The sequence below is a fragment of the Pelophylax lessonae genome (assembly GCF_965119305.1).
Source record: "Pelophylax lessonae genome assembly, chromosome: 10".
In the NCBI taxonomy this organism is placed as follows: Eukaryota; Metazoa; Chordata; class Amphibia; order Anura; family Ranidae; genus Pelophylax; species Pelophylax lessonae.
Window position 1 is genome coordinate 239,344,775 of NC_138777.1, and position 16,254 is coordinate 239,361,028.

Here is a 16,254-nt window from a genome sequence, read left to right on the forward strand (position 1 = left end):
TATCAGGGTCGCAGCGGTCGCGCTTGCAACCGGGCCCTGGAGTTCTGCTACCTGAGGGGGGGCCCGCCAGCCCCCGTTCTCTTACCACGGGCGCGGCGTGAGGGGACCCGTCCATCCGCCTGACTGTTCCGTGTTCCCTAGTGGCTGTCTGGCTGAGACTGAGAGATGATCGTTGTGCGGGGGGGGGGGAGGGGGAGGTGTCTAAAGCGGCCAGTTTTCTGTGTAAAGCTGCAATCTGCTGCTGTGCTGCCTGCACCGCCCCCAGTGCTGCCGATTCTCCAATCAGAGTTGATGCAGTGACACCAATAGAGTGCAGGGGGAGGAGGAGTTCGAAGAGACTACATGCTGCTGTGCCTGCTAGAAGAAGTGTGCCTGCCTGGCTGGAGTTGCTGAGTGACTGAGGGGGAAGCTGACTGACCGACTCGACTGCTAAGTGCTAATTGTAAGTGAACTAACTTGCCCTTTTGATCCCAAACTTAACCCTTGCTGGCTTGCTGGAATGCTGCCTCTTAATGATCCCAGACCCATGCCTGCTGGCACAGAACAGATCTCATCCCTATCTACAACAGAGGTGTTTGGGGGGGGGGGGGGGTGTAGGGATGAGATCTGCGGTGGTGGGGGGATGGGACCAGTAAGACAGAGGTGGTGGTGGGGGAGGATGACACCACATCCCACCCCCCCCACCATCGCCCCCACTGATCCCTCTCCACCATCACCTCTTCACCACCGCCATTGATCCCACCCCCCTCACAACCATCACCCCCCCCCTCACCACCGCCATTGATCCCACCCCCTTTACCATCGCTGCCACTAATCTCACCCCCCCCTTCACCACCATCACCACCTCTGATCACACCCCCCCCTCCCCACCACTGCCGCCACTGATCACACCCCCCTCCCCACCACCGCCGCCACTGATCACACCCCCCTTCCCACCACCGCCGCCACTGATCCCACCCCCCCTCCCCACCATTGTTTTACTTTGTTATACGTTGGGAAAATAAAGTGTCAAAACTGAGGTACCCAGTCGGGGTGACGGTTGATCCGTTAAACACGTTATTCCACGGATTTGCACTAATTTGTATTAAGAAGACAGCACAGAGCATGCTGTACATTTCTTCACTGGACACTTGCTGATTTGGACTTTTTTTCTGGATTGGGACATTTTATTTTTTATGAATTATATTTGGCAGTTATTTTTAGCACATGTGTTGCACCATAGTACTTCACTGATCACATGTCTAATTTATAGTCACTTTTGGTGCGAGTTTTTTTGCTTTGTGATATTTCTTTGACACTATGTTGTAATGTTTCTTTTTACATTCACATTCATCTAGATCTATAAGAATTTGTATCCCCTTTTTTTGTGCTGTGTTCCAAGTTTTTTTTAGTGATCACATGGTGAGGAGCAGCTGCAATTAAGGGTTTTTAGGCTCCGTAGCTCAGGGAAAAGCAGCTTGTTATATATGATGATATTCATTGATCTGATGCTGAGGAACACCCAAAGGACTGGATATTTACCACTTCTGCCTTTTCATGTGTGAATTATCGAGCTGCTTTCCTTGGAAGTGTCATTCATTCTGGAAAGGACAATCCTATTAATAACAAGGCTAATGGGAATTCATTCTTGTGATACGCTACTTGTCCTCTACAGTATAACACATATAGCGCCCTCTTAGGTAGGTGCTAGAGAGAGACTGTAGTTTTGGATCTTTTCTGCCTACCGAAGGGATTTCAGGTAAATCTATATTGTTCTCTGCCTACCAGAGACCAGGATCTGCTAGTGAGGTCTGCTCAATGTGCTCAGGTGCAACTCATTCTGTCCACAGAGTGTTTCACACTGGTCCAATAGGGAGGCATATTGGACAGTGGGAGTGCACAGGCTTTTGATACAGCCCTGGTGATTTAGCAAGGAAAAGTGCATTGGTGCATGCTGGGATACTGTATAAAAGCCAATAGCACATGTGCTTGGGGTCTTTCGGCTGGATAGCAGAGTCTCGGAGGGAGGGGGCGGCTGCCCCTCCTCTGTAGAGGTGCCATTCGGCCTCAGGTAGTCGACCCAAGGGCCTAGAGAGTGCCAGTGAGGAACTGAACCCAGAGGTCCGGTGAAGTTGACTGGAAGGCGAGACACTGAAGGATCTAATTCTGCAGTACAGTGAGTACAGATCTGTTTCAAGGGGCCTGACCTGAGGGGGGCCACCCCTGAAGCTAGAAGAGTCAGTGGACGGGTGTCAATAAAGGGGATGCAAGAGAGTGTCCTGAAGAGAATGTAGTTCACCAAGTCTATTGCTGGAGAGAAAAGATCAAGGAGACTTAACCTTTTCCATACATGTTGCAGTATGGATTAAGCAGTGCAGCTGCTTCCAAAAGCAACCTGGTGAGGCTAAGTGAGAGTTGTCCATTGTGAATAGTTCCAGTTGGAGTATCCCACTATTACCTTCTCCCATCCAAGTTCCAAAATAAATACCAAAAACCAAATCCCCTGGACTGTTTATTGTGTGACGAGCCATCGGGAGTAAGGATGGATGAGTGGATTTTACCCTAAGTGACTGTCTGCTGGAAATCAGAGGAGGCCTGAGAAGTTATCATACAGAAGGGGCAGTGCTACTCACATGTACGAGTTTGTTGTATTTGCTGGAAAAAACCTAATAAATCTTTTGTGACACATTTCTAAGCCTTTCTTACACTAACACTTAGAAGGGAAGGGAGTTCAGAAATTGTGTGACACTATCGGAGTCTGTAAAAGGCGCATTATATGCGGAGGGGCCTCTGAAACGTTGCAACATCTTTGTTCGCATTCAACAGCATTGTAAGAAATGCAAAAAGTAAAAAAAAAAAAAAAAGTCCCCCCTTTTCCTCCCTGGGATTGGTCAGGCATGGTCAGGGGTCACTGTGTTCAGAGACTGGTAAAAGTTAACCAGGACCCCTCCGTCACATGACCCATAAAGGACTAAAGTCCAAATTCTGCCCCGAAGAGCCTTTACTATGAGCGGATCCCGGCTGCAGCGTATTGAGCAACACCTGCAGGGTGGACAGGTAACTGTTATTGCAGGTTATAACTGTCAGCTTGTACTATTATTACTCCTGGAATGGCTGCGCGTTGTACACCCCTCCCACCCGGCATGGGAGGATTCCAGCAACGCATTGTCATGTGCAGGCAGGAAATGTCTCCTCTGCACTGAGAGCTGGATGGACGCTCTGCTGCCTGGAGCTCAGCGAGGTAATCCTCATTACAGATCCATGGAACAGACTAAAGAAGGAGGAATGAAGGCCTAGGAAACCAAGAGATGTAGGACAGTTCAGTATGGGCATGTATAGGACAGCTCAGTACAGAGACCTATAGGGCAGCTCAGTATGGGGATGTATAGGACAGCTCAGTACAGAGACCTATAGGACACCTCAGTATGGGGATGTATAAGACAGCTTGGTACGGGGACCTACAGGACAGCTCAGTACAGGGACCTATAGGACAGCTCAGTATGGGGATGTATAGGACAGCTCAGTACAGGGACCTATAGGACAGCTCAGTATGGGGATGCATACTTGCCAACTGTCCCTTTTTTCCTGGGACAGTCCCTTGAAATAGGAGCCTGTCCCAGGTAATTTATATTGTCCCTGGAAGTGCCTGTTAATCAGGCTGCCCATAAATGTTACGCAGAAGCAGTGCAGCTGAATGGGAGAATTATTCCAACTCTGCTACTGTGGCCTTAAATTTGAAATTCCCTTTTTTAATCTCCTGTATTTCTCTCTATATTGAGTAGACTGATAAATAGGCGAGATTAATTATGCATAGTGGGCGGAGCTTCAGGGAAGTGGGTGTGGCAATTGATAGCTGTGCTGCAAAGTGTCCCTGGAATTTTTTTTTAACATGTTGGCAACTATGGGGATGTATAAGACAGCTTGGTACGGGGACCTACAGGACAGCTCAGTACAGGGACCTATAGGACAGCTCGATTTGGGGGATGTATAGGACAGCTCAGTACAGGGACCTATAGGACAGCTCAGTACAGGGACCTATAGGACAGCTCGATATGGGGACCTATAGGACAGCTCAGTACGGGGACCTATAGGACAGCTCAGTACGGGGACCTATAGGACAGCTCAGTATGGGGATGTATAGGACAGCTTATTACAGGGAGCTATAGGACAGCTCAGTGTTTGGACCTATAGAACAGCTCAGTACAGAGACGTATAGGACAACTTGGTATAGGGAGCTATAGAACAGTTCAGTACGGGGACGTGTAGGACAGCTCGGTACGGGGATGTATAGGACAACTTGGTACAGGGAGCTATAGGACAGCTCAGTACAGGGACCTATAGGACAGCTTGGTACTGAGACCTATAGGACAGCTCGGTATGGGGACCTATAGGACAGCTCGGTACGGGACCTATAGGACAGCTCGGTACGGGGACCTATAGGACAGCTCGGTACAGGGACTTATAGGACACCTCAGAATGGGGATCTATAGGACAGCTCATTACAGGGAGCTATAGGACAGCTCATTATAGGGACCTATAGAACAGCTCGGTACGGGGACGTATAGGACAGCTCGGTACGGGGATGTATAGGGCAGCTCGGTACAGGGACCTATAGGACAGCTCGGTAAGGGACCTATAAGGCAGCTCAGTACAGGGACCTATAGGACAGCTCGGTACAGGGACCTATAGGATAGCTCTGTACGGGGACCTATAGGACAGCTCGGTACGGGGACATACAGGACAGCTCGATATGGGGAACTATAGGACAGCTCGGTACAGTGACCTAAAGGACAGCTTGGTACAGGGACCTATAGGACAGCTTGGTACGGGGACATATAGGACAGCTCAGTATAGGGCTCTAAGGGATAGCTCTGTACAGGGACGTATAGGACTGCTTGGTACTGGGACATATAGGAGAGGTCAGTATGGGGGTGGGTTCTAATGGAGGCGGCCCTTGAAAAAGTTCAAGTGCACTTTGGGGGTTGATATGTTGGTTGTCTATTAAAAAGTTTGAATTCTGGACACTGAAAAACTCTACAACTTCTAGAAGTCAGGAGCCTCGTTTGATTTAAATTCTGACTGTAACAGAATAGGTAAACGGGCTGTACACTATATACCGCCATAGACACCCCATTGATGTGCCTACAGCAAAGTTAGATTAACTAATTGATGGCTTTTTAGGTGCACAGAAAGGCTTTAGACCAGTGGTAGTCAACTTTCTTGATATGGGGGGCCTCAACTGTGGCCCCCGACCTCACCAAAGGGCCACGCCTAAAATTCAGTGAATATTCATTATCAGAAACAGAAGACACACAACAGGATATACAGTAGTTAAAGACTATGGGCATGATACAAGAGATTATCAGAGACTGAACAAAATACAGAGACTGAGGATATGATACAGAGATGGTCAGAGACTTAGGATATGATAACAGAGATGGTCAGAGACTGAGGATATGATAAAGGAGATGGTCAGAGACTGAGGATATGAGACAGAGATGGTCAGAGACTGAGGATATGAGACAGAGATGGTCAGAGACTGAGGATATGATACAGAGATGGTCAGAGACTGAGCATATGATACAGAGATGGTCAGAGACTTAGGATATGATACAGAGATGGTCAGAGACTGAGGTTATGATACAGGGATGGTCAGAGACCTAGGATATGATAAAGGAGATGGTCAGAGACTGAGGATATGAGACAGAGATAGTCAGAGACTGAGGATATGATACAGGAGATGGTCAGAGACTGAGGACATGACACAGGAGATGGTCAGAGACTGATTATATGATACAGAGATGGTCAGAGACTAAAGACTTGGCGCAGGAGACTTTCAGAGACTGTGAACATGATATAGAAGTTGTTGGAGATAGTCATGGACTGGAGACGTATTACATGGGGAATCTACATAGTTGCTAAGGTTGAATAAAGACAGTAGTCCATCCAGTTCAACCTGCATCAGAAATACTATTGAATGTAATTAATATGCTCCTTTAACAAATCATGTGGTCTTCTCCTCTAAAGGAAATGTCGGGGGGCGCTACGAGTCAGCTGACCACACACGTCCTAAACATCGCACAAGGGACCCCGGCTAAAGGCCTGACAATTACTTTGTCCAAGTTCAATGGCAGAGAAGCAAAATGGGAACAAGTCAGCAGAAGGTGAGCGTTCTGGGCGAAAGGTGAGCGTGCTGGGCGAAAGGTAAGCGTGCTGGGTGCAAGAAGAGCATGCTGGGCAAAAATTGAGCATGCTGGGTGGAAGGTGAGCATGTTGGGTGGAAGGTGAGCAAGCTTGGCGAAAGGTGAGCGTGCTGGGCGGCAAATGAGCGTGCTGGGCAGAAAGTGAGCGTGCTGGGCAGAAAGTGAGCGTGCTGGGCGGAACGTGCTGGGCAAAAAGTGAGCGTGCTGGGTGGAAGGTAAGCATGCTGGGTGGAAGGTGAGTGTATTGGGCTGAATGTGAGTATGCTGAGCGGAAGGTGAGTGTGCTGGGCAAAAGGGGAGCATGCTGGGGGGAAAGTGAGCGTGCTGGGGGGAAGGTGAGCGTGCTGGGGGGAAGGTGAGCGTGCTGGGGGGAAGGTGAGCATGCTGGGGGAAGGTGAGCGTGCTGGGCGGAATGTGAGCGTGCTGGGCGGAATGTGAACGTGCTGGGCGGAAGGTGAGCGTGCTGAGCGGAAGAGGAGGGTGCTGGGCGGAAGGGGAGCGTGCTGAGCGGAAGGTGAGCGTGCTGAGTGGAAGCTGAGCATGCTGGGCAGAAAGGTGAGCGTGCTGAGCATAAGGTGAGCATGCTGGACGGAAGGTGGGCGTGCTGGGCGGAAGGTGAGCGTGCTGGGCGAAAGGTGAGCGTGCTGGGCGAAAGGTGAACGTGCTGGGCAAAAGGTAAGCGTGCTGGGTGCAAGGGGAGCATGCTGGGCAAAAGGTGAGCATGCTGGGTGGAAGGTGAGCATGTTGGGTGGAAGGTGAGCAAGCTTGGCGAAAGGTGAGCGTGCTGGGTGGCAAATGAGCGTGCTGGGCAGAAAGTGAGCGTGCTGGGCAGAAAGTGAGCATGCTGGGCGGAACGTGCTGGGCAAAAAGTGAGCGTGCTGGGTGGAAGGTAAGCATGCTGGGTGGAAGGTGAGTGTATTGGGCTGAATGTGAGTATGCTGAGCGGAAGGTGAGTGTGCTGGGCAAAAGGGGAGCATGCTGGGGGGGAAAGTGAGTGTGCTGAGCGGAAGGTGAGTGTGCTGGGCGGAAGGTGAGCATGCTGGGCGGAAGGTGAGCGTGCTGGGCGGAAGGTGAGCGTGCTGGGCGGAAGGTGAGCGTGCTGGGCGGAAGGTGAGCGTGCTGAGCGGAAGAGGAGGGTGCTGGGCGGAAGGGGAGCGTGCTGAGCGGAAGGTGAGCGTGCTGAGTGGAAGCTGAGCATGCTGGGCAGAAAGGTGAGCGTGCTGAGCATAAGGTGAGCATGCTGGACGGAAGGTGGGCGTGCTGGGCGGAAGGTGAGCGTGCTGGGCGGAAGGTGAGCGTGCTGGGCGAAAGGTGAGCGTGCTGGGCGGAAGGTGAGCGTGCTGAGCGGAAGGAGACCGTGCTGGGTGGAAGGTGAGCGTGTTGGTCAGAAGGTGAGCATATCGGGCAGAAGGTAAGCATGCTGAGCGGAAGGTGAGCGTACTGGATGGAAGGTGAGTGTGCTGAGCAGAGAGTGAGCGCACTGGGTGGAAGGTGAGCATATCGGGCAGAAGGTAAGCATGCTGAGCAGAAGGTGAGCATACTGGGCGGAGAGTGAGCGTGCTGGGTGGAAGGTGAGCGTATTGGGCGGAAGGTGAGCATGCTGGGGGGAAGGTGAGCGTACTGAGCGGAAGGTGAGCCTGCTGAACAGAAGGTGAGTGTATTGGGCAGAAGGTGAGCGTGCCGGGCAGAGTGTAAGTGTACTGGGCAGAGGGTGCTGGGCAGAAGGTATATTCAGTACGTTGAAGCATAATTGAACTTTCAATGATTTGGTTTTAAATGTGTCGCCCAGTGTCACCGACCAGGACGGCCGATGTCCAGGACTTCTACGCGGAGAACCTCTTACAGCCGGGACCTTCCAGCTGCGATTCGATACTGGAGAATACTGGAAACAGCAGAAACTTGAGGCCTTCCACCCCTATGCAGAGGTATCTGTTGTTACTTAAAAAGGGTCACTGAGAATTGTCTTTGTTGCCAATAGCACCCAACCAGATTCTGGCTTTCACCGACTCTTGTGAAGAAAAGCAGGCTCTGGTTGGATGTTTCTGGCAGTAGTAGTATTCCTTTCATTTCACATGCTGGCAGCAGAAGGTGATCTAGTGCCTGTGTGGTACCTGGCAGCATTCCTCCAGTTCTGTTCTTGCAGAGGAAGGGGGGGGGGGGGTCTGCCAGGAATTTTTTCCAAGAACAGGTCCGTGGGGTCAGGCATGGCCTCTGTCCGAGACTCACAGTGAAACAATCACTTTACATTGGTTCAGAGGAACCTTCCTGGATGGAATGCAGAAATTTTCCAGCGTGATTGATATTTCTTTGCAAGACACGGCACATCTGAGCAATCAATAGGAATTGTATCATTCATAATAACCCAAATATCCCTCAGGAAGGCTGTTATCCCACACTGACAGCGGCCATCCTCCCAGCCCAGCGAGAGCTGCTGGTTCCATGGCAGCCATGTCACTAGGCATGGAGCCACACACCGCTCTAGAACTGGATGATGCCCGCTGGAGCGCCTGTCCATTAGCTGACACACATTGGTAACAATCTAATTGGTTTCCTCTAAAATGTACCATTTTAAAGATGGTAAACCTTCTCCCCAAGTGTAGCTCCGAATCCCACAGTGGTATCCAGATGTCCAGACCTTGGATGGTTATGCCATACACCAATCAGCCAGAACTTTATGACCACCCACCTAATACTGAGTAGGCCCCCTATTGTCACCAAAACAGCCCTGACCCATTTAGGCATGGACTCCACTAGACCTCTGAAGATACGCTGTGGTATCTGGCACCAAGGCATAACTAGTAGATCTTTGGAGTCCTGTAAGTTGGGGGGTGGGGCCTCCATGGGTCAAACTTGTTTGTCCAACACATCCCACAGATGCTTGACTAGACTGAAATCTAGAGAATTTGGAGGCCAAGTCAACACCTCAAACTCATTGTTGGGTTCGTCAAACCATTCTTGAACCATTTTTGCAGTGTGGCAGGGTGCATTATCCTGCTGAAAGAGGCCACTGCCATCAGGGAATATGGCTTCCATGTTTAGCCAGGCGGTACGTCATGGTAACATCCCCATGAATGGGAGGAGCCAAAACTTCCCAGCAGAACATTGACCAAAGCATCACACTGCCTCCCCAGGCTTGCCTTCTTCCCATACTGCATCCTGGTGCGATCTTTTCCTCAGGTAAGTGACGCACTCGGCCATCCACATGATTCATCAGACCCAGTCATCTTCTTCCGTTGCTCTGGGCTTCAGTTCTGATTCTCACGTGCCCATTGTAGGTGCTTTTGTTTGTGGACACGGACCAGCATGGGCACCCTGACCGATCTGCTGCTATGCAGCCCCATACACAACAAACTGAACAATCAGTAATCAATGTTATCCACTTCACCTGTCAGTGGTCATAATGTTATGGCTGATTGATGTAGGTTTCTCCCTGGACCTCCCTATTGGCCAGTGAGCCACCAATCACATTTACTGACTAATAAGGTGGTGTGGGATTGGGAGAGCCAAAGTGAGATCACTAAGTTCCGGTCATAATTTGCATATGAAGACACCCTGAGTTTTGGGGTGAGAGATAAATTGGTGACGGATGCTTTATTATAGTCCAGGGGCAGTTCACAGCCTGAAAACACCACAGGTACCTTTTCCATGAAATGTCTTACCTATCCGTGTAAGCTGAGGGGCTACATTCCTAGGAAATAGGGGGAGGGGTATATAAACCTCAAACAACAGAATACAATATATGTTTTGATATTGGTACTTTGGTTGTAAACCTCAGACATGAAATATGAAGAAGGCATAACCCTCTATAGTGTGTGCTTGTTTCAGTTCAGAGCACTAAGTGTAATTTCTGTCTGTTTCCTCTGCTATCTGCATGAGTCATTTCTGACAGGTTTTCCTGACACCAAGAGATAAAAGTTGACAGGGGAGGGAGCTCCAGCACACAGCCTGTGATTGACAGCCTCAGCTTTGTTCTTGTGTGAAGGGGGGGGGGGGGCTGTCCCTTCCTTCCAATCAGCTCCCACTGAGCTTTACAGAGTGTAACTTCATCTCACTGCCCCCTTTATTCTGAACTCTCAGACAAGCTGTATACATTCTAGACTTTGAAAGGCTGTTGAGAAGAGAATGCAACAGATAAACAGGTACAACTTATGTAGGAGGATTTGTTTCATCTCTGTGTATTACCTGAGACCGGTCACTTCACTGGGGATATGGAGGGTTTACAACCACTTTAAGTACATTTTGAATGATAAAGGAAATTCTGACCTGTTATTTTATTTTGCCCTCCTGCAGGTTGTTTTCACCATTATTGACTCAAAAGAGAAATATCACGTGCCTCTCCTGATTACCCCACATTCCTATTCCACCTACAGAGGGAGCTAGAGCGTTCTAGGTGACGGGGCGCACTGCCACATATTGCTTTCACAATTCAGTCCATTTTCCTATTCCACCTGGAGAGGGAGCTGGAGAGTTGAAGGTGTCGGGGGCACTGCCATATATTTTTGTCATTTTTTAATAATGCATTTGACTGAGACTACTATAGAATTGCAGAGCTTTATGATTTTCCATCAAATAAATGAATGTAAAATGAAATGTTGTTCTTCTTTTCTTATTGATATGAAGAAAGATGGCAAAGGGAAACTTGGTTTTCCCCGGTAACCGATCAGCAGGAAAGACTTTCCCCCGGTAACCGATCAGCAGGAAAGACTTTCCCCCGGTAACCGATCAGCAGGAAAGACTTTCCCCCGGTAACCGATCAGCAGGAAAGACTTTCCCCCGGTAACCAATCAGCAGGAAAGACTTTCCACTGGTAACCAATCAGCAGGAAAGACTTTCCCCCAGTAACCAATCAGCAGGAAAGACTTTCCCCCGGTAACCAATCAGCAGGAAAGACTTTCCCCCGCTAACCGATCAGCAGGAAAGATTGTCCTCCAATAACTGATCGGCAGGAAACACTGTCCTCCGCAAATGATCGGCAGGAAACACTGTCCTCCGCAAATGATCGGCAGGAAACACTGTCCTCCAATAACTGATCGGCAGGAAACACTGTCCTCCGCAAATGATCGGCAGGAAACACTGTCCTCCAATAACTGATCGGCAGGAAACACTGTCCTCCGGTAACCAATACTTCCAGATTTTCTGACCGGCATTTTATTTTGGCGCCTCCAGGTTGTTTTCACCATTATTGACCCAAGGGAGAAATATCTAGTGCCTCTCCTGATTACCCCAGACTAAGTGGAAGTCCGTGAAGGGATTGGAAGAGAGAGGTGGGGGACACTGAATGGGGGCCAGTGGAGGGATCGGGAGAGAGAGGTGAAGGTCAGTGGAGGGGATTGGGGGAGAGGACACTGAATGTAGGCCAGTGGAGGGATTGGGAGAGAAGGGTGGGGGGCACTGGGTGGAGGTCAGTGGGGGGATTGGGAGAGAGGGGTGGAGGACACTGAATATAGGGATTGGGAGAGAAGGGTGGGGGGCACTGGGTGGAGGCCAGTGGAGGGATTGGGAAAGAGGGATGGGGGACACTGAATATAGGGATTGGGAGATCGGGGTGCGGGGGACATTGAATGGAGGCTAGTGGAGGGATTGGGAGAGAGGGAAGGGGGACACTGAGTGGGGGTTAGTGGGGGGATTGGGAGAGAGGGGTGGGGGACATTGAATGGAAGCCAGTGGAGGGATTGGGAGAGAGGGATAGGGGATACTGAGTGGAGGTCAGTGGGGGGATTGGGAGATCGGGGTGGGGGACATTGAATGGAGGCTAGTGGAGGGATTGGGAGAGAGGGAAGGGGGACACTGAGTGGGGGTCAGTGGGGGGATTGGGAGAGAGGGAAGGGGGACATTGAATGGAGGCCAGTGGAGGGATTGGGAGAGAGGGGTGGGGGACATTGAATGGAGGCTAGTGGAGGGATTGGGAGAGAGGGAAGGGGGACACTGAGTGGGGGTCAGTGGGGGGATTGGGAGAGAGGGAAGGGGGACATTGAATGGAGGCCAGTGGAGGGATTGGGAGAGAGGGGTGGACGACACTAAATGTAGGCAAGTGAAGGGATTGGGAGAGAAGGGTGGGAGCCCCTTAATATGCCGCCTATGGAAAACCTATAAAGGAAAAATAACACAAACCTATTGAGAAGGTTTTAAAAATAGTTTATAGAATGCCGAGTTTTTTTTATGATACATAAGCAAGGTTTCCTTTGAAAAACAGAAATCTTTATTACCTTGCTGTAAGAAGGGCCCTGTACAAATAGAACCGTGTTTTGTGCACACAGAAGGCCTCATATATGACGTGTTCTTGTGTCTGTGTGCCAGGTTGGCCACCAATCAAAGTCTTCCTTTTCTAATATCTGTAGCTATAAGGCCTCATGCACACGGGAAGTTTTTACAGCGGCTGTTTATTTACATAGTTACATAGTTACATAGTAGGTGAGGTTGAATAAAGACAATAGTACATCCAGTTCAACCTGTGTAGGCATGTGTGGCTGTAATCATCTCCCATACCCCTGAATGTTCTGATCCTTGAGATGTAAGTCTAAGAGTCTTTTGAAAGCCACCATACTACCCGCAGAAACCACCTCTTGTGGTAGAGAATTCCACAATCTTGTTGCCCTAACAGTAAAGAACCCCCCGCGTTGCCTGAGGTTAAAACGCTTCTCCTCTAATCGCATTGTATGCCCTCGAGTCCTCATGCAATCCCTTCGAATGAACAGCTTTTTTTCTAAGCTGGGATCCCCATTAAGATATTTATAAATTGCTATCATGTCCCCCCTCAGACGTCTCTTCTCCAGGGAGAATAAATCGAGCGATTGTAGACGCTCTTCATAGTCAAGGTCCTCCAATCCCCTAATTAGTTTAGTTGCCCTTCTCTGGACTCTCTCCAGCTCCAACACATCCCTCCTGAGGACTGGCGACCAGAACTGGACGGAATACTCCAGATGCGGTCGGACCAGAGTTTTATAAAGTGGAAGGATTATAGTCTTATCTCTGGAATGCATCCCTTTCTTTATGCATGCTAATATTCTGTTGGCTTTGGAAGCTGCCGCTTGACATTGCATGCTGTTTCCTAATCTATCATCAACCAATACTCCCAGATCCTTCTCCATTTTTGATTCCCCCAAGGGCTCCCCTCCTAACGTGTATTGTGATTTTATGTTTTTAGTCCCCAAGTGCAAAACCTTACACTTCTCCAAGTTAAACCTCATTTGCCATGTCGTTGCCCACTCTGTTATTTTGTCCAGGTCATTCTGCAGGATATCTGCTTCATGTTGTGAAGTTATTGCCCTGCCCAATTTTGTGTCATCTGCAAAAACTGATATCGAACTACTGATCCCGACCTCAATGTTGTTTATGAATAAATTGAACAAGGTTGGTCCCAGGACTGAGCCTTGGGGGACCCCGCTTACCACCTCAGACCAGTCTGAGTATGCGCTGTTTATTACTACCCTTTGGACCCGCCTTTTTAGCCAGTTCCGTATCCAAGAGCAAACCCTGCTATCGATACCTGCAGACCTTATTTTATAAATTAAGCGCTTGTGGGGAACTGTATCAAACGCCTTAGCGAAATCCAAGTACACCACATCCACTGGTCTCCCCCTATCTAGCTCACAGCTCACCTCCTCGTAGAATGTAAGGAGATTGGTTTGACAAGAACGCCCATTTGTAAACCCGTGCTGATTACTGCTGATGATGTTGTTGTCCTTAGCAAACTCTACAATATAGTCCCTTATCATCCCCTCCAGAAGTTTACATACTACTGATGTCAAACTGACAGGCCTATAATTTCCCGGGATATGCCTCTGGCCCTTTTTGAATATTGGAATCACGTTAGCTTTCTTCCAATCCCCTGGTACATCTCCTGTCCTAATACTGTCAGCAAAGATCAGGAACAGTGGTCTCGATATAACTTTACTGAGTTCCTTGAGTACTCTCGGATGTATGCCATCCGGTCCTGGTGATTTGTTTGTGTTAAGTTTATCCAGCCTTTCCCTGATTTCCCCCTCTGTTAGCCATGGTGGCAAGTCCTGTTTATTACTACTAACCATACAGTCATGGTCAGTGTACCCCTCCTTTTCCTGTGTAAAGACTGACGAGAAAAAAGCATTTAGCACGGTTGCTTTTTCAGTGTCCTCTGTAACCATCCTCCCATCATTGTTAATTATGTGTGCAATATGCTCTGCCTTAGTTTTTTTGCTGTTGATATATTTTAAGAATTTCTTTGGGTTTTTTTTACTATCCTCCGCTATTTGTCTCTCAAAGTTGATTTTAGCCATCTTGATTTCTTGTTTACTTTTCTTATTTGCCTCCTTGTATTGCTCGAAAGCCGATACTGTGCCCTCTGATTTATACTTCTTGAAGGCCAATTTTTTCCCCCTAATAAGTTTTATGACGCTACAGTTTAGCCAGCCAGGTTTGGCTTTGTCTCTTCTAAATTTATTTCCCATAGGAATGCACTGCAAGATGCCTTTGCCTAATATGTTCCTAAAGCATTCCCATTTTTCCTCTGTGGTCAGGGATCCCAGGGTTTGGTCCCAGTTTACCTTTTCCATCATTGAGTACAATTTTGGAAAGTTTGCCCTTCTGAAGTTTAGGGTTCTTATGTTCCCCACTTGTCTTGTTATGTTGTTATTTACACTAAATGTGATCATCCTGTGATCGCTAGAGCCCAGGTTGTCCTGGACTCCTACCTCCGAGATTATGTCTGGGTCATTAGTGAGCAATAGATCCAGGACTGCGTTTTCTCTGGTGGGGGAATCCACCAACTGTGACATGTAATTATCCAGTAAGGTTTCCGTGAATAGGCGGGCCTTCTGTGAGTGTGCAGTCCCCTCTTCCCAGTCAATGTCGGGGTAATTGAAGTTCCCCAATACGATGACTGATCCCAATTTTGCCACTTTACCCATTAGTGCTAAAAATTCCAGCTCTACCTCCTCCCCTTGGTTAGGTGGCCTATAGCAAACCCCCACAATTACTTTCCCCTTTTCTCCTTCCCTATGGAGTTCAACCCACACAGATTCTAAATCCATGCTCATCCCATCCGTAATGTCACTCCTTTCTGTCACCTTTATATTGTTCTTGACATAGAGACATACCCCTCCCCCTCTTTTTCCTACCCTGTCCTTCCGGTACACCGAATACCCTTGGATATTGGCCAGCCAGTCATGTGAGGGGTCGAACCAAGTCTCTGTTATTCCCACAAGGTCTATGTCCTCCTCATGTACTAACATTTCCAACTCATCCATTTTATTAGCTAGGCTCCTGGCATTAGCATATACACCTCTTAGTTTTAAGGAAGTTAAGCGCAATTGGCGGTTATGTTTATTCCTGTTTGGTCTGAGGTTCTCCCGCACAGACCTGCCAATTGACCTTGTGGACCTACTGTCGCTGCTGACACTACAGCTGCCTTCAGTCCTCTGCTTCCTCCTGACTGACTCTACTTCTGAGCCCTCCCCCCCGTCTCCTAGTTTAAAAGCCCCTCCAACTTGGTGGCCATCTTTCTCCCCAAAAGAGCTGTACCGTCCCCATTAAGGTGCAGCCCATCCTTACTAAAGAGCCGGTAGCCGACTGAGAAGTCAGCCCAGTTCTCCAGGAACCCAAACCCCTCCTTCCTACACCAATTCCTCAGCCACTTGTTAACTTCCCTAATCTCCTTCTGCCTCTCCTGTGTGGCTCGAGGTACAGGCAGTATTTCAGAGAAAACCACCTTGGAGGTCCTTTTCCTCAATCTATTACCTAAGTCCCTGAAATCGTTCTTAAGGATCCTCCACCTACCTTTAACTTTGTCATTAGTGCCCACGTGCACCATGACCGCTGGGTCATCCCCAGCCCCGCACAACAATCTGTCTGCCAGATCTGCGATGTGCCGAACTCGGGCGCCCGGTAAACAACAAACTGTTCGGTTCACGAGATCTTTTTTACAGATTTCCCTCTCTGTCCTCTTGATAATTGAGTCCCCCACTACCACAACCTTTCTAACCTTTCCTGAGTTACGGCCCCCCTTCTTCCTGGAGCCGTCCCTCCCCTGGCAGCTGGGGGAGGGTGCATGCTCCAGCTCTGCCACCCCTGAGCTGATATCCCCCTCAACCTGCAA

General features: G+C 49.1%; 1 protein-coding gene across 1 annotated transcript; it reads left to right on the forward strand.

Annotated features, from left to right (window-relative positions):
* The first annotated feature begins 2,925 nt into the window (after positions 1–2,925).
* On the forward strand, positions 2,926–10,772 carry LOC309565895 (5-hydroxyisourate hydrolase-like). The gene is made up of 4 exons (XM_082270911.1): positions 2,926–3,036; positions 6,007–6,143; positions 7,972–8,107; positions 10,473–10,772. Exons 1-4 carry the CDS (start codon positions 2,986–2,988, stop codon positions 10,560–10,562), a joined length of 414 nt encoding a protein of 137 aa, XP_082127037.1. The 5' UTR covers positions 2,926–2,985; the 3' UTR covers positions 10,563–10,772.
* The last annotated feature ends 5,482 nt before the right edge of the window (positions 10,773–16,254 follow it).